The sequence below is a fragment of the Heteronotia binoei genome, chromosome 3 (assembly GCF_032191835.1).
Source record: "Heteronotia binoei isolate CCM8104 ecotype False Entrance Well chromosome 3, APGP_CSIRO_Hbin_v1, whole genome shotgun sequence".
Taxonomy (NCBI): domain Eukaryota; kingdom Metazoa; phylum Chordata; class Lepidosauria; order Squamata; family Gekkonidae; genus Heteronotia; species Heteronotia binoei.
This window is the reverse complement of record NC_083225.1, coordinates 40277773-40302372: the sequence shown is the minus strand read 5'-3', so window position 1 is coordinate 40302372 and position 24600 is coordinate 40277773. Positions and strand designations below refer to the sequence as shown.

The 24600-nt window shown below is 41.3% G+C and overlaps 2 protein-coding genes across 2 annotated transcripts in view; one reads left to right on the top strand and one right to left on the bottom strand.

The window, feature by feature from the left end:
- Positions 1–24600, bottom strand: part of UBAC2 (UBA domain containing 2) — a 115202-nt gene that overhangs the window by 79328 nt on the left and 11274 nt on the right. Inside the window, exons 2-4 of the mRNA XM_060233661.1 lie at positions 22019–22146; positions 19428–19547; positions 17352–17458 (exon numbers count right to left, since the gene is read on the bottom strand). Coding sequence (XP_060089644.1) covers positions 17352–17458; positions 19428–19547; positions 22019–22146 — 355 coding nt within the window. The remainder of the gene's footprint in view (positions 1–17351; positions 17459–19427; positions 19548–22018; positions 22147–24600) is intronic.
- On the top strand, positions 1547–12579 carry GPR18 (G protein-coupled receptor 18). The gene is made up of 2 exons (XM_060235078.1): positions 1547–1654; positions 11514–12579. Exon 2 carries the CDS (start codon positions 11533–11535, stop codon positions 12523–12525), a length of 993 nt encoding a protein of 330 aa, XP_060091061.1. The 5' UTR covers positions 1547–1654; positions 11514–11532; the 3' UTR covers positions 12526–12579.

Below are 24600 nucleotides of genomic sequence, written 5' to 3'. Positions count from 1 at the left end.
AGTACATCCGTATACCCAGGGCTTTTTTTGAGCAGGAATGCACAAGAACGCAGTTTTGGTTGGCTTGGTGTCAGGGGGTGTGGCCTAATATGCAAATGAGTTCACGCTGGGCTTTTTCTACCAAAAAGCCCTACATTAAACAATGGTGATGTCAGGAGGTATGGTCTAATATGCAAATGAGCTCCTGCTGGGCTTTTTCTACCAAAAAACCCCCTGTGTACAACAATGAAGAATTCAGTTTCCAAATGAACATGGCACTGGAGTACTTACGAGGATTGCGTGGAGAACAGAGTATCAGAAGCAAATATGGGACACGCAGTTTTGCAGAAAAATATTACACGATTCCAACATTTATACACAAATTTGAAAGTTGAGTAAAAGTTATATCCTTCTATATACAACAGCAGAATGAAGTACTCCACAGCAGTGTTCCCTCTAAGTTGAGTTAGTGTGAGCTAGCTCACAGTTTTTTTAGCTTCTGGCTCACACATTTTTATCTTAGCTCAGGAAAAATGGCCCCAGAGCAGACTAATTATTGCAGTAGCTCACAACTTTAATGCCAGTAGCTCACAAAGTAGACTTTTTGCTCACAATACTCCAGTTTAGAGGGAACACTGCTCCAGAAGCACATTAGGACATGACCTTGGAGCAAAAGCAGCAGGGCTGCCGAAAAGGATCTTAACTGGCAGGCTGGAATATACAGATGGAGGCCATCCTTCTTCAAGCGCCCTGGTCCCAAATCGTAGATGGAGGCCGTCTATGGAGTACCCTGATCATGCTTTGGGCCCATGGGATAGAATGCAGATATCAGGCTTCGAGCTTCCGGACTGGACCCAGCTGAGGCCTGCTTATTTCTCAGTTCTCACACATGTGTGACACTTAACTAGATGTCTCCTTTTTTCATATATCATTCAGTTGACATTCCTACTCATCCTTGATCCCAACAGTTAGAGAAGTAAAAGGAAGGAGAACACTTAGATTTGAGTCCAGTAGTACACTGGAAACCAAAGAAGATTTTTGGGATACAACCTTTGAGGGTCAAAGCTCCCTTCGTCAGACATGAGTAGTATTGGGAGGGAGTTTATTTGGCTCAGAAGCCAAAACAAGCAAAAGGGGGATTTCCAAAAAAAGTGTAGTTAAATGTTATAGAAAAAGAAATCCCCCATCCTCATTTACATCTACAAAGCAATTTACTTATGCTGGTTATATCAAGCATGTTTATTTCAGTATAATTCTGAAACTGGATAATTGCTCGTGTACCCCATAAAAAAGCGTGACTTATAGCGAAATCCTAAGAAGAATTCTGCCCTTCTCAGTCTGTAGAAGTCAATGGGCTTAGAACAGTGCACCTCTGCTTAGCATGGTACTGTTAAAATGCTCAAACTACAGGAAACCACACTTTTTGCAGACAGAAGGAAGGATTTTGTCAGCTGATATATGGGAAAAGTAAAAAATACACCATGCTACAACTAGATCTGCATTAAAGTAAACAAATATAGCCAATCAGGGAACTAGTTGCAATTTGACATTTCCTGACCATAAAGGAGCCTTCTATTTTAGTACACGGAAGTTATTACTGTGACAAGAAACCAATCTTTTACTGATCTTGGACTACAAAGGAGGCATCTCTAAAAGAGCCGGATTGTGCAGAAAGGTAAGAAATGGGACCAACTGCCCATTTATGTCCATGTCTGCTTTTTATCAATTAATCTTAAATATTGCATTTCTAAAGTTACAGAAAAAAAATAACAGCCAGTACTTTTACAAAGTCTTGATAGTCAACGTTCAGAATTGTAAATTAATGTTAACGGTCTAAGCTACACAGAATTGTACAAAATTCTTGCTGTATTTATTAAATAAGTGGTAAAAAATTAAGGGATAAACAAACTAGGGATGTAAATGAAATTTCAGTAACAAAAAGAGCAGAACTGTTTCCTCCAAGCTGAAATAATGAATGCATTGTACACTGGCTGCTTTTTTTTAATGCATGAGAAAAATGAAAAAATACAGAAATTGACAATAATGGTTTCAAAAACTAAACAAATATTTTCTGCAGATTTAAAATAAATGAAAGCAACCTCCATACCTAGGAAGGAACAAACTTCAGCTGGGATTCAAATATCAACTTTAGGTGCACTAATGTTTTTAAAATTTTGCCTGTTTCTCTTCAGACAGAAGATCCCTATCCCCACCACAATTTGCTTTTGAGAGTTCCCTCAAACTCCCACAGTAACATACCATGTGCCATAGGTTAGTGCTGAATAAGAAGCGCAAGGCCAAAGCCTCCTCTGCCGTACATATTATGTCTGGAATGGTACTTTGCACACTCACCTCTTCTTGTAAGAGCCTTACGATTAAAATGGAAAATACATTTGTCTAATCCTTACAGAGATACCATCCTAATTCTAAATTCCTGGATGTGGGTCTCTGCGGATCTTTAATCATTTACTTCATTTATACCCCACTTGTATCCCCACATAGCATTCTCCTTTTTGCCGTTTTATCCTCACAACAATCCTATGAGAGGGGTTAGGCTGAACATGCGTGACTGGCCCAAGGTCAACCAGCAAGCCAAAACAACAACAACAACAACTCAATTTTTAGAAGTCAGAAGACAGGCTGCTGCACCCGGCAAACTTTCTGGGCAAAATGGAGATCCAGCACCCTAATCACTACATCACACTGGCTCCTGTGTCATGGCATTTGATTTCATCTTAAAAGTGACAGCAATTATAAACTAAACCAGTAGGGACCCACAAAGAACTTGCAGGGCCAGGAGGCAGCAGTGACACTGAGAAGGTCATGGAGCTGGTGGCAAGAAGACTAGGAACTACTGCAGGCCAGGCTGCCGTAGCAGTTGCGCAGGGCTGAATGGCTTCAGCAGCAGTTCTAGCAATGGTGGTGGGAACTGGGGAGGTGGGTCTGGCAGCAACAAGGATGCCGGGAGTTGGAGGGGCCCAGGAGCAGCAGCAGCCACAGAGGAAGGCCTGGTTTTAGCGGAACTCAGAAGGCTGCCTGAAGTTGATGGTAGACATGGAGGGGCCACCTGAAGCTGATGCCACTGTGGCCAGTGCCCCCACCCAGACCAGGTGAGGGCAGGAATGGAGATGGCCTTCACCCTCAGAGGGCACCACTGCCACCAGCTCCCATGGCAAAGATGGGGGAGGCAGCCTGGGTCCTGACAGTGGATGCTTTGCCACTGGGAGCTTCCCCAAATGTGGTGATGGAGGGAGAGACACGCTGAGTTCTGCATGAAACACGTAGGTAAGTGCATTGTTCTGCACTTGCAGACACACTCTTGAAAGGAAGGGGATTAATCCCCTCATGTACTTTTTCAACTTTTTCTGCAAATCTCAGGAGTCCCTCAAGATTGCAGACCTGTTTTCAGTCAGTGCAGGGCCAAACCATGGATTTAAGGGTCAACAAAATGGCCTACACTTGACTACTGGATAATCCTGTTTTATACTATATTAATTTGTACCATTATTTTTATGCCAATAAAGGCTGACTTGACTATTGGAATATAAGATTAAACCACCAGCAAACTAGCAACCCCTGAACAGATCTCTGTAAATCAGTTTACCCAATCACAGACACTAAATACTTTCACGGCTAATTATTGGAAATCGGTGAAAATTCTAAGGCCTTATGTACCCAAGATCTAAAGAAAGAACTCACTGAGATGACTAGGGAAGCAGAGAGAGCTGACTAAGGCAGGACAAGGGGTAGAGAGAGCTGACAAAGATAACTTCCTCTCTTTCCCAAAATACTAGGCTACTTTAGTTGGTTGTCTCAATCCAATGGAGAAAAACAAAAATGACAACAACAGAAGCAGGAGAGAGGGAGAAGGAAGCAGACCACAGTGGGCCCCACAGAAGCCCTATGGGGGCCGGATAGGCCCACAGGCCAGACATTTGACACCCCATACTAGATCTTGAGGCACAATAGTTTCAGTATGGACTAAGCACTAAGCCTCTGAATCCCAGAGCCAGGAGACAATATTGGGGAAGACCTTGGTCTCTATGCCTTGTCTAGAGGAACTGGCTGGCCACTACTTGAAAGAGGATGCTGGATTAGATGGACTATTGATCTTCTTATATTCTTAAAACAACCAATACCCAATGAAAGGACTGGCACTTAACCCTGTAAATACATGAGGTTATAATAAGACTGATCTATAGCTAGAAAAAGTACAGTATTAGATTTATCTAATATCCTGATTTTGGAGCTAGACACATTAACTGTACAAACTCAAGGCATTTCAATCTATAGTTGACAAGCTGCTCAGATGTAAATCTATAAACCCACTACCTTTCTCTTTCTTTCAGCGTGGTTGGCCTGACATGAAAGATTTTCTGATAAAGGGTGGGTTTTGTTTTTTGTTTTTTTGGTTTTTTATGGTAAAACACTTATTTTAGCAACATGATATTCAAATTCAATAAAACATTAGCAAACTCATTATCTATCTCATACATTGCTATTTTCCACCCTTACTTCCCCCCTAAATCTTGACTCCCACCGGTGTCATTTAATTAAAATACTTATAAAAAGAAGGTAACCTTATCTCTTAAGAATCTTATAACATAAAAATAGAAAAAAGGGTGGGTTTTGTTTTTACACCTCTCAGCGCTTCCTTCCTGGCCACATAAATGGACTATTTTGATCAAAAAGTTAGTATCATGGAGATTTCCCCCCCACACACACACACAGAGCAATTCTTCCCACCCTCTCAAGGACTCTTCCAGAAAGAGTATCTTGCTTTACTTGCCTATATGTTTAATTAAATGCTCAGCAAGGTAAAACATTAAATTCACCTGGTTCATAGGCTAGACCAGGGATGGCCAAACTTGCTTAATGTAAGAGCCACATAGAATAAATGTCAGATGTTTGAGAACCAAAAGACACGAACATCAGATGTTTGAGAGCCACAAGACAGGAAGGAAGGAAATCAAATAGATGGAGGAAGGGAGAGGTGGAATAAAAGCAACTTTTGACTTCAAATGTGTTCTCCAAGCCACTGGCTGGCTTGGCTTAGAGAAGTAATTTAAAGAAACAAATGCCTTCTCCAAGCTGGCTGATAGAGTGGTAGGGGCTTCGAGAGCCACACAAATTGTGTGAAAAAGCCACATGTGGTTCCCGAGCCACAGTTTGGCCACTCCTGGGCTAGACCCATGAAGTCAGTTGTATTAATTTACTAGATAACATTTTTTAAAAATGGTCCAAATGCTCCTAGATTACAACTCCTATAAAATTCACATCAAAATTGACCAGGCCAGCAAATAGTATCTTAAAAACAGGTAGTTCCCCAAAGTGCTTGTCCATAGTAGCTGGTGAGATGGGGAATTGGGGGGGGACTGGTGAAAGTGGCAGCAGTAAGCTGGTAGCAGTGCAATTGTATAGCATCACCTGTAGTTATTCAGGTGATAGCTATAATCCTGGACAGGGCAAATCTATGGGAAAACAATTCGAAGCCTTCATTTCCATGTTCTATCCTCTTGTCAGAATAAGAACCTGAAATCCCTAGAATGTCCCTTGCTCAGAAATTTTAATCTATCTGATCTCATTTCGAAGTAAAGTGAGCCCAACATTTTGAAGACTTCTAAAATGCATAGAATGCAATGAAAAACCATCTACAACAAGATGGGTTACCATGTTAGTCTGTCTGTAGCAGTAGAAAAGAGTCCAGTAGAACCTTGAAGACCAACAAAATTTGTGGCGAGGTGTGACTCATGAAAGCTCATATCCCATCACACATTTTGTTAGTCTTTAAGGTGCTACTGGACTCTTGCTCTTTTCTTCAACAACAAATGAGTTCCATCTGGCCCCAGACACAACTGCAACACACTCACAACCATCTTTGTTCCATGTTGTTTGTGCCTGGCTTGATGGGAGTTCTGCAAAGATGTCTTGTAGTAGTGTCCTTAGCCTCCAAACTAGAATCACAATGTTTAACAAGTCAAGTCTCAATGTGAGACTGGGGGAAATGAGAGTTAGGTCCGGGAACCATCACCAGTTTGATTTGAACCTCGGTCTCCAGAATGCCAGAAGAAATACGAATGGCAGAAATATGAATAGCAGAAGCACTTGAAAGACAAGCATCTGTGGCTGAGGACTGGCAACCTTTCCTCTGCCTAAAGAAACAGGCTCACCTATGGGAACTTTCTGTGGTAAGCATTTTCTGAGCACAATCTCAGTTTGGTGTAGTGCTTAAGTGTGCAGACTCTTATCTGGGAGAACTGGGTTTGATTCCCCACTCCTGCACTTGCAGCTGCTGGAATGGCCTTGGCTCAACCAGAGCTCTCGTAGGAGTTTTCCTTGAAAGGGAAGCTGCTGTGAGAGTCCTCTCAGCCCCACCAACCTCATAGGGTATCTATTGTGGGGGGAGAAGATATAGAAGATTGTAAGTCGCTCTAAGTCTCTGATTCACAGAGAAGGGCGGGGTATAAATCTGCAGTCGTCTTCTTCTCTGCTACATTTTCCAGATTTTTTCCTCTCTTTCAGCAACAAAGCACAGTACCAAGAACTTGGGTCAGCCCTTCCCTGCCAACTGTTACCTGATGAAACCCTCTGAATGTTGCCTCATAGCCAGGCTGCTGGCACAGTAACTGCTCTATTAGAAATATTAGCAAAGTATTCACAGCAGCTTCCTCTGCCAACCCAGTCAGCTGACAAGCCTGGCATGGAGGTGGCAAAGTCCAGGAGATAGTCTCTTCAGGTGACGCAGGCTCAGTTTAACTTTCTAGTCTGTATTTGGATTGTGCAGAATTGTGCTTTTACTGACCACATACAGTCTTGTGATTCACTTCAATGGTAATCGTGAGGACACTTGCCTGGGAGTAAACCTCGTGGAATAACATGAGATTTATTTCTGAGAAAACTCGCTTACGCCTGCTCCTTTGAAATCTAACAAAGATTTCAGAGCCCACTTTAACAGATGCAGAATTTGCGCTTTGGTAACAAAGGGTTTTTTTTAGCGCCCCGCGGCACAGAGTGGTGAAGCTGCAGTACTGCAGTCTGAGCTCTCTGCTCATGACCTGAGTTAGATCCTGGTGGAAGCTGGGTTCAGGTAGGTGGCTCAAGGATGACTCAGCCTTCCATCCTTCCGAGGTCAGCAAAATGAGTACTCAGCTTGCTGGGGGGAAAGTGTAGATGACTTGTGAAGGCAACAGCAAACCACCAAGTAAAACAGTCTGCCATGAAAACGTGATGCAATGTCACCCCAGAGTTGGAAACAACTGGTGCTTGCACAGGAACTACCTTTACCTTTTTAACAAAGCTTTTTACCCTGTAACTACTGTCTGAAAGGAGAAACAGACATACACGGCCATTTAACTATCAGGCAACATTCCTGGTGGGCCGCTGTCCTGCTAAACCCAGTAACAAGGGAGGGACGGTGGCTCAGTGGTAGAGCATCTGCTTGGGAAGCAGAAGGTCCCAGGTTCAATCCCTGGCATCTCCAAAAGTGTCCAGGCAAGTAGGTGTGAAAATCCTCAGCTTGAGACCCTGGAGAGCCGCTGCCAGTCTGAGTAGACAATACTGACTTTGATGGACCAAGGGTCTGATTCAGTATAAGGCAGCTTCATATGTCCATATGTCCAACAAGTAGAGCCCAACAGCTCTGCAGGGACCACTGAATTCAGACCGGGACGGCAGTACCAACTGTAGACTCACCTGAGGTTAGTGGTTGGCAGCAATGCAGGAGAAGGCAGCAGATGAGTCAACATGTCACTCAAAAATGGTGCTGCCTGCCAGATAGGAGCCCAGTGGCTCTGGTACTGCTGGCTTGCAGCGTTGTACGGACCACACAGTCTGACTTTAATCTTGGGCCACTTTGACTTCCTTCCTACAAGCAAAGCTTCCTTTCATTTTTTTTTTAAATTGGCATAATTGATGCATGGATTTTATAAGCATATGTGGGTGTTCAAGGCTAGGCCAAAGTTTGCAGATAGTAACCTGTAGCCTTAATTTTAAGGCTGTAATGGCTGCAAGTCCTTTACAATCAAAGGAGATATGACTCATCTTCTGTCTCCCCCTCAGTCTGCCCACTTCTGCCCTACACGGCGGCTTCTCATACTCCTTCTATGCCACATCTGGCAACTATGATTGTGGCTAGAACCAAAGCATCAACAGATTTCAGTGCTAACTTTAAACTGCATGTGCAAAGAGCTGCCAGGATTAGTCAATGGACACAGCAATAATCAAGTGTTGAAATCAGCAGACTCCAACTATATGTGCAGATTAAAACAGCCAGCAGCAACCAAGAGGCAGGTTCAGGAAACAAAAGCAGAGTGGTGCAATTTGCTCTCTTAGCTGCAAAAGCCAGCAAAAGGCAGTGGGGGAGGAGAGGAGAGCGGAGAGGAGAACACAAGGCAGCAGACTACAGCTAAGTAGAGTGAAATGAAGCAGAAAGTTTCTCTTTCGGCTTGAGTCTTAGCGTGAGATTACAAACTTCCTCTTTTGAACAGAAAGATGTACTTCTGCTCCCAAGACACTTGTCAGGGTTTTAATGGAGGAAAAAAAAACAGTTATTAATTTAAAATAGTTACATTCCACACATTTTGCTTAAAAAGCACCAAGGTGGTTCACAAACAAAAATGGTTCTCAAACTAAAAGGGAGCTGACACAGCAATTAAAATAACAGCATGAGCTGTAATATAAAACCAGAAGCAGCCAAGAATATCTGCTAAGCAGGACCAAATGACACGCCCATCCACAGACTGCCTCGGAGTAGGATTGCCAGCAAAAAAGTCCAGTCGTCTAACAGATGAAATGTCTTTACCAGATTATGTTATTTACCTTGATGCCATGAAAAGTTTAACCTGCACATTAAGCCTCTCGTAAAGGGGCAGGGCATTTTTAAACCAGGCTTTTAGCAACCTTACCTGGAAGAATTAATTTCTTTTCACTTAAAACTCAGAATGCCAAGCACTAGGGGAATGGTAATAAGGAAATTCCAGAGCCAAAGCATAACAAAGAAAGAACAGTCTCTTGTCACCACCCTTCTTGGCTTTGAAGGTGGATGCACAGAGAGCAGCAGAAGATCCTAACTGATGGGAAGATTCATCAATGAGCAAGCAGTCCTTCTAATACACTGATCCTTGGCCTTTCGTGGCTTTGAAGATGACAACCAGCACATTATATCGTGCTAAGAAACAAACTGCCAGCATAGTTCTTTCAAAACTGGTCAGATATATTCTCTGTCATGCATATGAGCCAGCAATCTCACTACTGTATTTGAAACCAAATGACTTTTAAAATGGGGTTTTTAAAAGCAGCCCAAATGTGGTAACCTAACCAGAATATAATCAGAGTGTGGATAATATGGATCTTTAGCAGATCTGTGTTGACACTTGGCCATAACGACAATGATTAGGAGCTTAACTATATGTTATGTTTTCCTCAGGCACATTCTCAGATTGGGCCACAGACATGTTTGGGGTATTCTGTGCTTCCCAGGCATGTGGGGGCATGAACAAGATCAGATCATGCAGGGAGAAGGGACAGTATCTGTCATGAGCCCTGAGGAGGAGGAGCTGGAAGGGTTAACAGACCTGGAAGAGTTGCCAGCCAGTTCCTCAGCTGAACAAATAGCAGCTGGCCCATCAATCACTCTCCAGGCACCAGTGTCAGCTGTTGACGATCAATCTCCTCCAAGCTCTCCTCCTTCCATCTCAAGAGTTTGAAGCAGGCTCCAGAAAGAACTTTCAGAGCGAAGACATGAGGCACGCCAATGCTTCAGATCTCTCAGCCCTGAGTTCTAGCAGACTCACTGCCACCCAGGGAGCAGGTTGATTGAGACTCCCATATAGCTCCCACTCAGGACCAGGTAACCTTGTGGAAGCAACAAGTCTATTCTCTGGCTTGCCTCCAAGCTCCTTCCTGATCCTGACCTGCTTGATTTCCTTGGCACCCTGACCTTTTGGCTTTTGGACATTGACTTCTGATTCCGGTTTGCGATTCTGCATTGGTGACTTGGCTACTGCCTGACTTCCTGGACTTTGACCTTGGACTGGCTTTGGACTCCTGCCTGCCTGCACCCTGAGAACGTGACACTGTCCCCCACAACAGTGTTTTCCCAACCTGAAATTGCACTCTAGCTGTATAAGTGCCCATGCAGCCCAGTGGGGTAAAACACAGCACCCTGGGCCAATTTCAGTAGACAAAATGGTGGGGGGGGGAGGGTCTTAGCTCCTTTTCACCACACACTGAGGTACTCCTTGGTCCTAGGAAGCACAGAGCTCTAAGAACAAGGTTGTGAACCTTCCCAGGAAAAACATAATGTGTAGTTAGGTCTGCTGAGTGTTGCTTGCCTCGAAAAACAAACAAACAAGACAAACAATGAGTTTGTGTTAATGTAAGCAGATACACTGTATAATCAAGAAGTATTTTTGTCTGCCCAAATTTTATTTATTTACATTTCTTACCCAATGATTAAACATGACACTGTCAGCAAGGATCAGGTAATTCCTCCTACACAAGCATTCCACACAATCTCTGGCGCAGGTGGAAGTAGGCTGCAGTCCACTGATGTACCCACACCCAAGGCTGTGTATGAAGGCTGTTGTGATTCTTACAAAGAATGCTGTAATATTTCTGTGTTCTTAACTAAGAGTGCACATTCAGGATTACTTACTGGCCGTAAGATAAGGGTCCCTTTGTGGTGCGCATGGGCTCCATTATGCCTGCCTGCCTGCCAACACCTTTCCTGGAGCCCATCAAGTGTTTTTAGAAAGTGAATGTGACCAGATGGGGATCTTGCCCAGCAGGGCTTCTGATTGGCCACCAGAGAGCCAACTGGCTGTGCAGATTAAAATAACATTGTTTCAGAGGCAGCTGCCACATTCTCTCTTATTTCTTTTTCCCACTAGTTTTTCTTAATTAACCCTCTTCCTCCCTGCACTTGAGCTTCTTTGCAGGGTTGCCAGTTTGAGATTGGGAAACTCCTGGAAATTTGAGTGTGTGGACTATGGGGAGGCAGGATTCAGAGATGATAGGGATCTCCGCAGGGTATACCCTCCAAAGCAGGGCCCACCTTCCAAAGCAGGGCCCACCCTCAAAAGCAGCCATTTTCTCCATGGGAACTGATATTTGTTGCCTGGAGACCATTTTAATTCAGGGAGATCTTCAGGCCTCAACTGGAGGTTGGCAAACCTATCTGACTGACTCCACCTCCTGTGGCAGCCATTTTGTGGCTGTGCTTACTACCCTGTGTCAGAATACCAAAGGTGCCCACAAGCTCAAAAAGTCTGAGGACCCCTGCTATAAGGTATATCCTAACTGTGGAAATTGAATATGAATTTGTGAAATGTCCACAAGCTATGTTGGCACTTCAGAGTTCAACACATTTTGGGAATCAAACTATCCAAATTTAAAACTATGTATTTTAAACAAAATATTACTTTCCCCCTATAAAGCAGGAAGCTTCTTAGTTGCAAAAAACACTTGCTATTTGCAGTATTATTCTGATTTAACTCCAGAGCACACCAATTATTATTACTGTACTTTGTTCTTAGATATCATGTTCTAGAAGTTATGAATACCTCCAGTCAAAGTCCAGTGATGATGCCTGGAAACATCCACCCTGAAGAATACAGGATATCGGCACTTGTCTTCTATAGCTTTGTTTTCACAATTGGCTTATTTGTTAATGTCACTGCTCTCTGGGTCTTCAGTTGCACCACAAAGAAGAGGACAACTATAACCATTTACATGATGAACGTAGCACTGCTTGACTTAATGGCTATATTTTTCTTGCCTTTTCGGATGTTTTACTACGGCAAAGGCTATTGGTCCTTCGGGGATACTTTTTGTCGGGTTCTTAGTGCTCTAACTGTGTTCTACCCAAGCATTGCTCTATGGCTTTTGGCTTTCATAAGTGTTGACAGATACCTGGCAGTTGTGCAGCCTAAATACGCTAAAGAACTTAAGAATACAACCAAAGCTCTGATAGTGTCCCTGGGCCTCTGGCTAACCACTATAGTGACAACTTCTCCACTGCTGTTCTTGAATATTGATCCAGATGAAGCCTCAAATCATACAAGTTGCATTAAGATGATGGATATTATCTACCTACAAGAAGCGAACGCCTTAAATTTTTCTCGGCTGGTGTTTTTCTTCTTGATCCCCTTGTTTATTATGATTGGTTGTTACCTCACTGTCATTTACAGTCTTGTTCACGGAAGAACTTCGAAGCTGAAACCAAAGGCTAAAGAGAGGTCGATCAGAATTATTGTCACATTGATTATTCAAGTCCTTGTATGTTTTGTGCCTTTTCACATTTGCTTCGTGCTCCTGATGCTGCGAGCTAGACATATAAGCTACAACCCATGGGGAGCATTTACCACCTATCTCATGAATCTCAGCACATGCCTGGATGTAATTCTATACTACCTTGTTTCTAAACAATTTCAAGCCCGGGTGATCAGCGTTATGCTCTATCGGAATTATCTTCGAAGTGTACGGAGGAAAAGTTTGCGATCTGGAAGCATGCGGTCATTAAGCAATATCAACAGTGAGATGATATAAAAAAGAATAAAACAATGTAAAAATATAGTTAAAGGATTTTTGTCTGTTAAGGATAAGAGCATGGCAAAGCTCGGAAGAAATTAAAACAAATGTTCAAATCACTGCTGTGTTAAAAAAAGAAGAGAAGGAAATGGTTTTTCTTATCCCAACTGTTTCTCTCCCTGATAAAACAATTATCCTAGATCTAAATGCATTGAGTTTTCTATTTATTAAATTCCATTTTGCAATTATTCAATTCACATTGTTTCCGGTTGTGCACTTTGCGCTACCCTCTTGCTATATATTTCCTTTCAGGAAACATCCTTTAATAAGAGCTGAAACATCATGAAGATCACATATCTACCTCTGCCTATAAAATTCAAATTGCAGAATCATGCAGCCAAAATTTGCTTTGGGACAGTGCAATCAAAAATAGTTCCCTCACTCTGCTGCTACCATTTGAAAGGAAAAAAGACATACCCTGTAAATACAGGCCTGTTTCCTTCAAAACAAGTAATGATAGAATAGTGAGCCAGTGAAACCAAATCAACCAACTCCACCACTACCCCTTTCCGAGACTGTCTTGGGGCAAACTTTAGGCTGCCTGAGGCGGCAATTTGTACTTTATAGATATACTAATGAAGAGTCATGATCTTCATCACATCAGTTTGAGTCCAAGGACGGAATGATCTGATACATAGCCAGAACTTGTATGACAAACTGTATGACCTTACTGCAAAGGGAGTTTTTAAATATGATATTTTTAAATCAAAACACATAAATAATAATATTTGCCATAATTCATCCTATTATGTGCTTATGCTGAGGTCAAGATACAAAGACTTCTGCATGACCAAACAAACCTCAGAGGCTTCCTGAGAGTCAAAAAGTACTCGCCCATAACTAGGTATAGTATACCAAGGTACAAGACTATGTGGAAGACAGCACAAAGTTCAGAAGGGCTGGATTGGATCAACAGAGATTAGTAGATTAACAATTTTTGACCAAATAAATAAATACAAAGTGCAATATTTTTACTTTTTTTTTCCTCTGGGAGATTTACACAGTTGACTGTCATCTTTTTTACAAAGATGACCAAACTACTTCAGTAAATTGATGAAGTCCTTCCTCTCACTATATCTTTTAGCTCTAATAACCAATAATTGTTTATTTGCTCAATTATGATTTAGTTACAAGTATTTAGCCCTCTAATCTGGGCTAAACTGAGAAAACCAGTTTGGTGCAGTGGTTAAGTACACAGACTTTTATCTGGGAGAACCAAGTTTGATTCCCCACTCCTCCACTTGCAGCTGCTGGAATGGGCTTGGGTCAGCCATGGCTCTTGCAGAATTGTCCTTGAAAGGGCAGTTTATGGGAGAGGTCTCTCAGCCCCACCCACCTCACAGGGTGTTGGTTGCGGGGGAGGAAGATAAAGGAGATTGTGAGCCGCTCTGAGATTCAGAGTGGAGGGTGGGATATAAATCCAATATCTTCTTCTAATCTCCATGGGTCCAATCAAGCCCCTCTGTACTGTGTGCTTGATTCCACAAGGCCAATGGCTGGATGGGACACTCCAAACATTGAGACAAACCTATACATTCCCTAATCAATAAAATGGATATTCTATTTGCAGTAAAATGGCTTAGGGCGTATTAATATGGAAACTCTTGGAAGGTAACCCTCCATATAAGCCCTTCAGTACATCTAAGCATCTAGCAGCCCCCAAAGATGGCACCTTTTGAGAATTAAAAATAAGAATTATAAATTATAAATTTGGGCACACAAATTGATGTGATTCTTAAACATGTATTTTGCTGGTGCAAGGCAATTTCACTACTGGAAAGAGAAATGGGGATTTTTGATTTTTCCCTACTCCTACTCCCCATGCTGTTTCTCAAGATCATTGACACCATTTTGTGACACATGCAGGCTTAAGCAGGAGATGGTGAGACGCACAAGATGAGTGCTTCTATGAGCACTCACGCTAGCTAAGATCCAAGACATTATGCAGGGCTTTTTTTGAGCAGGAAAGCACAGGAACACAGTTCTGGCTGGTTTGGCATTAGGGGGTATGGCTAATATGTAAATGAGTTCCTGCTGAGCTTTTTCTACAAAAAAAATCCCTGACATTATGTATGCTCCAGTTTTCGACAATGAAAAGCATACAAGGTTTTGAGTTACCTAGAAAACCAGGATTTAAAGTAGGATATAAATGTTGTAATAAAAATAAATAATGAACATAATTTTAATTAATTGGAGGCGGGAGAGGTACAGCATTTTGAAAACATTTGAAAAATGCCTTTTACCACAGCGCTACACCAAATTCTCACAAAGTTCAACTTTAACTTAGAAATCTGCAGTTTCAAAGTATAATACAAAAATGACTATAACCCCACCCCCCCATACCCCTTCTCATTACTTTGTGCACTTTTTAATGCCTGTTTGTTGCACTGTTTCCCAACCACTGTGGCTTAAGCACTGCTTTGTTGTTTTACTTGGAAGAGGTTCTTTACTGCCTTACCCAAATGATCAAAACTATATAGTGAATATGATTATGACTAGTGTTGTCAGCCTCCAGGTGGCACCAGGAGATCTCCCATTATTTCAATTGATTGCCAAACAACCAAGACCAGTTCCCCTGGAGAAAATGGCTGCTTTAGAGTGTGGACTATGGCATTATATCCTGTTGAAGTCCCTCCTCTCCTGGAACCCCACCCTCTCCAGGCTCCACCCCCAAAATCTTCAGATATTTCCTAAGCCAGAGCTGGCAACCTTAATTATGATACAGCATCACACAGCAAACGATGTCAAAAGCAAAAATCTCAAAAACAAGCTGCTTCTCAGTGCAACCGTAGACAGAATTAAAAAATTCTGAATCCAACAGCCACAATGTATACATTGAACCTTTAACATACTACACAGAACCATAACTCTGAACACTCTGGATCCCTAATATCTCAGGGAACTCCTTCTCCCATTCAGACTTCTGCAAACTTTGAGACTCACTAATAAGACCTTGATTCAAGTTCTGCTTATGTGGAGGCCCAATCAGACTGCACAAGAATTCCAGAGCTTCTCCAAATATGATCTACTCACAGTTATACACAATTTTATTATTCTGCTCTGTCACAGCTTTGGAAATTTTACCCTGCTAAAACAGTTCTGCTCTTTAATACATCTGCTTTTAAACTCTTCAATTCTAAGAACACCATCTTGGGAGTAAGTTCCACTGAATAAAATGGAGCTTACTTCTGTGTAGATCTGATTAGGCTTCTAATTTCTGTATTTTAATGTAAAGATTTAAACACATTTCACATTTTACCATTTTTTGAATATCAGTTGAAAATCAGCATGGAAATTCTGTAAGTAAAATAAACATACTGCATGTGCTTAAAGCAATAATTTCTTTCTCTTAAAAAACCCCAAGAAAACGGTTTATCTATTTGCCCTGTTGCAGAAAAATAAGAAAACTGAAGGCTGGGCCCAGACTGGCATTTTGAGCCAGCACACAGACAGGACACAGGTGCAGCAAAAGAGCGCGACCAAATGTGCACATCTGCCGCCTATCATGCTCTCAGACTGTACCAGCAGTGCTGCAAAAAGCTGCCACTTCCAAGCGCTTTTTGCAGCGCTACTGGGACAGTCCTTGGATGGGTTGGGGTAGAGAAAAAAACCAGGTCCCAAAAAAACCCAGAAAAATTCAGGGAAAAAACTGATTTTTTCCGGTTTTTTCCTGAAGCCTTCCCCCCCCACCCCCACCCCCCCCAAAAATTGGAAAAATTGAAGAAAAGAAAAGAAATTGATTATGGAACATTTTATTTTAACATGATGAATAAAATATTTTAAGACAAGTTGTTCAAATATTTTCCAAATCATTTCTCAAAAATATGTATGGTATCAGATTATTCTAATTTCTGTGCACTGAGGACAAGCAAGTCCTAGGTCATGCCCATTCACTGAAACTTAGTCCTACACTCCCTTCTATACACTTCCCCCCTCTTCAATTCTTTTCATGAGTTTTTTATTTTTATTTAATACTGTGGAAATGAAATATGAATAACTGTTACTTCTGGATTTTTAAAAATTGTTTTGGGAGGTTTTTTTGTCGTTTCCACATAAACTAGTAAACAGTTCAGGAGATCGTTGCTCCATTTGTTACAATTACAAATAAATATTATTTAAAAAGTAAATTCTGTTTGTAATAACTGTTTGGATACACTATATTTTTAATATGCTAGTTAATATACTAGATAATTTCATGCCAGGTAAAATTGTCCATAGTCATATTTTATGTTCCTAAAGTAACAGAATGACTGTCAATCTGGAAAAGAAAAAAGAAGTGCTAATGTAGCATTTTGTTTCAATTTTTGCAAAAATTTCCTTTTTTTAAAAAAAAAACTGGGTTTTTTTTCCGAGCTTCAACATTTTTGGAAATTTTACATCTCTAGTTGAAAGCGGGGGCAGGACAGGAGGTGGATGCAGGCATTTGGTCGCACTTTTTTGCTCCGCCCATGTCCAATCCTTGTGCTGGCTCAAAATGTCAGTCTGGACCTAGCCAAAGAGATGCTACACTCAGCCAAAGAGATACAAGCACTCAGTGTTTGTATAAAATGAAGGAAGAAACAATAAAGGACAACTCTTAAGCAACACAATAAAGGCTACTCAGTAAAATGGTAATGTGGATTATCTCTATGTGAAAGGATGTATTTCTTAAAACCTGTGCAATCCTATGTAGAATTACACCAATCTAAGTCCACTAAAATCATTGGGTTTACACTGGAGTAACCCTGCATAGGGTTCCACTGTAAGATACCCAGAGTTCAGGAAGCTCCTTAGCAGCTACTTACAATCCTGAAGGCAAGCTGTTGATGGAGATGTCAAAAGAATATTCAACAACTTCTACAAGAAGAAGATCAAACAACACTGAGAGCATCCAGGAACCTAACAGAAAAGACTGAAAAACAGTAAAGAAACATGTCAGAACCAAGAACAACTTTAATACAGATTTAGCTACTTGCTATCCAAAGCAGAGCTACTCTCTTCCCTTTGACCTTCTTGGCCTTAGACAGGTGTAATTCTGCTTTGGGTAGCATGTTTTTCACCAGAAGCTGCAGGGCACATATTACTTTTGAATAAGGTTGCCAGTTCCAACTCAGGAAATATCTGGGGACTTTGGGGTATAGGGCCAGGAGATTTTGGGGGTGAAGCCAGGATCAAGGTTGTGACAAGCACAATTGAACTCCAAAGGGAGTTCTCACCATCACATTTAAAGGTATGTTCCCTCCATTTTGAAATAATGAAGGATAGGGGCGCCTTCTTTTGGGGCTCATAGAATTGGACCCCCTGATAATCTGTTTGAAACTTAGGAGGTGTTTTGAGGAGAGGCACTGGATGCTATGCTGAAAATTTGGTGCCTCTACCTCAAAAAACAGCCCCCTTGAGCCCCGGATACCCACAGATTTATTTTCCATTATACCCTATGGGAACCAGTCTCCATATGGTATAATGGAGTGCCCAGAAGACATTTCCCTCCCATCCCCTGTTTTCAGATAACTCCGAACCAGGGGTAGGACCTTCATACCAGAGGATCCGCTGTCCTCAACTGGGGATTGGCAACCCTACTTTTGAAAGACTTTTTTGAGGCCTAAAGATGCTTTTGGATATACAGAAGATGTTCAAAGGGCTCATAATCCAGAGACAAATATCACAATCCCACAAAGTATCATTATTTCTAAACCTAATGAGTCAGGATCGGATGTTTAACTTCTGACACTAGCAAAGCCAAGAGACACTGCCACATTAGCAGACTGAACATTCAGACTACTAACATTCTAAATATGCTACCAAATGAAAATGCTCCTTTTAAAAAAAAAAACAAAACACTGCACACAAAGGACCAAATCAGAAGATATGGGCCCCCTGTGGAGAAACACCAGGTAAACTTCTGAAGGATTAAGGAGCACAGGCCACGAAGTACAGAACTAATGATAGTTTCGCAACATCTTCCTAGTACTCTATACTGCACCTACAAGCAGAATTTGTGAGCCGCCTTGAGCCTGTCTTTGGCAGGGAAGGTGGGATATACATCAAATAAATAAACAAACAAACTGACTATAGTCATCAATTCAGGTTCCCTAGTGATTTCTGTAAGCACTATATACAGTCTACGTGACCTCCAAACAATGTGACAGCCTCTTGAAAGCACATGATGTCTGAAGAAAACACAAGTTCTCCACAACCATCTTGTTAACTAACTTTCATCCTTTCTTAGGAGCTAGGTATCTCTGCCACACAGACTACATGCTTAAATCAACAGTATATACACAGGGCATGGAAAATTAAAGCAGCTCCTTACGCTCCTACTGCAGATGGAGTCCCATTTGGAGAAAGCAATATCGAAACTGGCTCTTGACTTAGATGGTCCAGATAGCCCAATCTTATGCAATCTCAGAAATGAAGCAGGGTTGGCCTGGCTAACATCTGGATGGGAGACCATCAAGGAAGTCCAGGGTCACTACACAGAGACAGGCAATGGCAAACCACCTCTGAACATCTCTTGCCTTGAAAACCCTACAGGTTGCCATAAGTTGGCTGTGACTTGTTGGTATTTTCCACCACTGTATGCAACATGGTCCCAAAATAAATGCAGGTGCTTCTCTAAATCTAAATGCTGTGAACTAGTTACACTTCCCACAGAGGGTCAATGGCTTTAATAGATTCACAGATACATTATTACCAATGAGAGAAAAGAGCAAATTCATAAAGCAAACCTAAAGGGAAGTTACAAGAGTGTTCAATTTTGCGCTAGGAATGAAGGAACTACCATGGGTATAATGCAAAAGGAACTTAAATATATTACCCATGGAACAAGAGGGGATGTTCTAATAAATTCCCAGAAAAACACGAAAGGAAACAGAACTTACCGAAAATTTTCTGCTGCCATACCTCCTTTCAAATATCCTAAAGTTATAAATTAGTAAGCTGCTGCAGAATGTGTCTTTGAGATCAAGACACACTGTTCTCCCGCAGATAAGCCTCCAGACCTAGAAGATTAAAAATATATGTGTAGTTTACTTTTTGATGCCTCAAAAAAACTTCAAGTGATGGCATTCTGGTTACAACTTATAGCTTACAATAAAACATTATATAAGTTGCAGAAAATACAGTTCTCTAACAAAATTTCTCAAATACAAGTGGGGTTTTTTGGAAGCTACTTTACAATAATAAAGTAGTTACAACGACACATCTTAAATTGCTTTCCAACATTTCTCTTATTGAATACTTGTTAATTAATGTAACACTATTCAGCCGGGCTTTTTCTGAGCAGGAATGCACAGGAACACAGTTTCGACTAGCTTGGTGTCAGGGGTGTGTGGCCTAATATGCAAATGAGTTCCTGTTGGGCTTTTTCTACACAAAAAGCCTTGTGTGAAACAATATTAACCTCAAAGGGGTGTGGCCTAATATGCACATGAGTTCCTGCTGGGCTGTTCTACAAAAAAAGCCCTGCTATTCAGATATACATCTGCAGGGAGCGATTTAGGCAAATGATGTCTTGGACCCACCAAAGAGTTTCCATGGATGAACAGATTTCTGCCCATGGAGCACAACCCACTCACCTCCCCCACATGAACAATGCAACCCGAAATGCTCCCCCAAATGTGCTCCAGTGGATTAAAGTCCATGTTGTCAATTTAACATACAGTGTAATTTCAAGATGGCAGCCATAATTAAAAATGGTATCTAAAAATGTTCCCTTCCTCACTTCCAAGGCCAATATCCTTATCCAACAGCATTGTTCATTGGCTGTCTTATTCCATATTTTTAAATTCTGTAATCTCTCAACAAGGAAGGAAGGCTATAAATAAACAAATAAACATCTTGGGAAGCAATGATGACATACTAACAGAAAATGAAGTATGGGGATGCAGTTTTATGTCACAGATGTGCAGCACCTAGCTGCCATTTAAGCATAGCCAAAGCTTTAAAATGAAAATCACGGGAACATTATTTTCTTTCTGGTCCAAAAGAAATCACCACCACAAATTTTGGGCCAGGTCATTTTGATGGCACATATATACATCATGATGATGATAATCTTAAGATAAATGAGTACAAAGTGGGCAGCAATGCTGGCACTTGAATCAGTTCGTGTTTCTCGCACAAGCATCAATCTTAGAAGTCAAATGGGCATGGATAAGCTGCCGTAAGTGTGACTCTAAATTGTTGATGTCATTTAGATGATGAAGAAGTAGTATAGTCTTTTAATACCTTGTTTTTCTCAAAGCAGGGTATTAAAGACTATTCTTCTTCACCTAGATGACATCCAATAATTGAGTCTCAAAGCAGCTTGCAATTGCTTGCTCTTCCTTTCTCCACAACAGACACCTTGTAAGGTAGGAGGGGGGCTGAGGGAATTGTGAGAGAACTGGGACTGACCCAGGGTCACCCAGCAGGCTTCATGTGGAAGAGTGGGGAATCAAACTCAGATCTTCAGGCCAGAGTCTGCTCTTAATCACTATACCACACTGGCTCTCTAGATGGTAACCATGGTGGACCAGCAAATGAGATGGTTGAGGGATGCACCCTTCAAGATCTGGACCTAAAGTTCCATAATGAGGACATGATGCTGAAAACTACTAGATGTTGAAAGGTCATGATTTGGAGTGAGCTGACAATAGTAGTAGTAGTAGTAGTAGTAGTAGTAGTAGTAGTAGTAGTAGAAGACCTTGTCCTGATACTCATTCAAAGTTGAGCATTTGTCAATGAGACTCAAAATGATGAGTGCAAATATATTTGGCTGTTGCACCCATTATGCTGAGATGCTACTGTTTTTTATATGTTCAAGGAATTGTAGTTATTTATGCTATGTAAGGGCCACATTTTTTCTTATAAATAGCCTTTCTTCAAACATATGGAACAAGTCCCCCCTCCCTCCCCAAGCAAGTAGGTGCCATCTTTGGAATCTCTCAGGGAGTCATATAAGGTCAGAGCTTTTCATGGAGTGAAAGTTACAGGCATTTAATTACATTAGGGGACAAGTGGAGGTCCATTGTTACAGCATGTTTTAAATTATGAACTGCAAGCTGCCTTGAGTCCTGGGGAAGAGTTAGAGTTGCCAGCCTCCAGGTGGGGCCTGGAGATCTCCTGCTTTTATAACTGATCTCCAGCTGGCAAAGATCAGCTCCTCTGGAGCAAATGGCTGTTTTGAAGGGTGAATTCTATGGCACTGTACCACACACGGCCCCTTCCCTCCCCAAAAACCACTCTCTCCTTGATCCACCCCCAAAATCTCCAGGTATTTTCCAATCCAGACCTGGCAACCCTAGGAAAAGGGGAGTATCAAAACAAAATGGGACCTGCAGAACCCACCATCTGAACTGAGGTGTGATTGAAAGCTATATGAGAATTCATCCTCATTCTCAGGCAAATAAAAGAAAGGCAACACATATGTTTATACTGTACTTGATTATCACACTCCTGTCTATGATCTCAGAAATGTTTTACTGCTTACCTGAAATTCTTCTTTCACTGCTTGCAGATTATATGCAAAAAACTTCTGATAATGTTGAAAAAGCAGAGCCAGCAGAAGTGAGACGGTGCTTGGTACTATTAACAGGCCCTTGGACAGAGGTGCTTTATCTTTAAAAGAAAAAGGAAAGGTATACAGTGAGGTTTCAACTGCAAAATAACATGGTTTCCCATCAAAATAAAATTAATTCCACCCACCCCAAGCTACAAATACCTATTAAACTTTTATGATAAAAAATGAAACAGTTTTAACAGTAATATAGCTTTTTACCAAATTGTATTTTAACCATGTTCTGGCCAATCTCTCAATTCCCACGGAGATTTTGAGTAGTGAATATTATAATATATCTGAAGGCTTACAAATGTGAATTTTAATTCATTGGGACAACTTATTCACAAAATAATAAATTCTATAAATTAAAGTATGCTTCCTTGGATAATTGCTGGCTACTGTGGGAAGCCAGTGTGTTCAACTTTCCCAGAATGATGGACAAGGACTGAGGAGATCTTGGTTCAAATCTCCACTCAGCCATGATGCTCATTGCAACAGTTACGCTCTCTCATCCTAGTCTACCTTACAAGGCTGCTGCGAGGACAAAAAGAGAAAGCCATCTTGAGCTCTTTGACGAAAGAGTGGGATAAAATACATCAATACACATCATAGGTACATCCATATATAGACTGTCATTCTTATGTTCATCACAGTACTTTTCTCTGGATTACTCTTCTGCAAAGAGTAACCATGACAACAGGAACTGTCAATGGACAGGACAATGGTAAAATGGTAAATGGAAAAAATGTTTGAACCATGGTTTCTGTGAACCATTTCTGAATACTTAACTTAGCTCAGAGGAGCACATGAAATCATTACTGAGCAAGTGTATTTATCATTCCTTGAAATAACAGTCTAGCCCTCTTTCAGGACTAAAAGGTAAAGGTAGTCCCCTGTGCAAGCACCAGTTGTTTCCAACTCTGGGGTGATGTCGCATCACAACCTTTTCATGGCAAATTTTTTACAGGGCGGTTTTCCATTGCCTCCCCCAGTCATCTACACTTTCCCCCCAGCAAGCTGGGTACTTCTTACTGACCTCGGAAGTCAACCTTGAACCGGCTACCTGAACCCAGCTTCCGCCAGAATCTAACTCAGGTTATGAGCAGAGAGCCTGGACTGCAATACTGCAGCTTTACCACTCTGTGGTGTGGCCTTTACCTAGGCATACACGCCAGGTACATCTATTCTCTGTTTGAGGGATGCCTGGGGTTCTCTGATTATAAAATCAGAAATATGCTGTTATCAGATTCTAACCCCCAATTTACATCTAATAGTGCCAAATTCTTGGCAGCAGCTAGGAGAATTCGTGAGGGTTATGTAACGAAGGGGTCTTGAAACTGTCTGTTTTTTAATTATTTTTGAATATTCCCAAGCTTGTATTTTACTTTATCTTAATCCCTGAGTACTCTATATACTACCATAAATGCTATTGAAACTGAAACAAATGTTAATCAGTGCATTCTAGTTAATATTTTACTGGAGCTGTATAATCTTTTATTTTTTATCTGTATTTTTTATATCATATGTTTTACCTTTTTAGGTCCCTCTAGATTTTTACAATTTTTCTCGGGGTGTTGTTGGTCTGCATTGTACTGTATATTTGGTCATGGACCGTAATAAAGCAAATTGAATTGAATCAGAACATTTACATCCAGTTTATGAATATGTAAGAAAATATCTCAGTATCAAAAGTCCTGCTTCACTGTGCAATACAGAAACTCAAAGCGTTTACCGGTAGTCAATCATTAGTGTTTATTTTAGGCGTTTCAAACTTTTAATGTACAGGAAGTGAGCATCTGGTTATTTTTACTTACATCACGAGATAGAAAATCCGGAGCCACAACCACCATATAAATGTGACAGTCACCCACAAGGGAAAGTACTGCTGTCTGCAAAACCCTCATCACAAACAAAATGTCTTCATGTGATCCAGGAAAAAAATGTAATTGTGAAGACGTGCTGGTTTAAGGACAGAACAATAAATGCCCCAAAATGATTTTTTCCAAATTGGTATAAAAATTCTAGAATTCAGTGGCAAAAGCTACAAGGCTTTCAAACTATGCGGATAACACACATAACTTAAAAAAAAACAACAACACCTGATTCTGGAATTCATCTGCAGGAGGATTCATTTAATACAATGATTCCACAGTGCAAAAAATGGCTAAGACTCCCTAAGGCACACACAAACACAAGTTGCTTTTTGTAATCCACTAGAGATCTGTGTTTGTCACTTTGGGCAAGGCAAAGGGCACATGCTCACAGCCCCAATTCACATTAGGACTGAGAAGGGACTTAATCACCAGTGCAGTATAGTGGTTAGAGTGCCAGACTAGGATCTGAGGGACCCAGATTTGAACCCCATTTTCCCATGGAATCTTGCTGGGCAACCTTGGGCAAGTCACAGTCTCTCAACCTAACCTACCTGACAAAGCTGTTGTGAAGATAAAACAAAGGAGAGGGGAATGACATAAGCCACTTTGTGTTCCCACTGGAAAGGACAGCAAGGATGA

Excerpts from the sequence above, each read along its gene's own strand:
- GPR18 (XM_060235078.1), top strand. The coding sequence starts at position 11,533 with ATGAATACCTCCAGTCAAAGTCCAGTGATGATGCCTGGAAACATCCAC.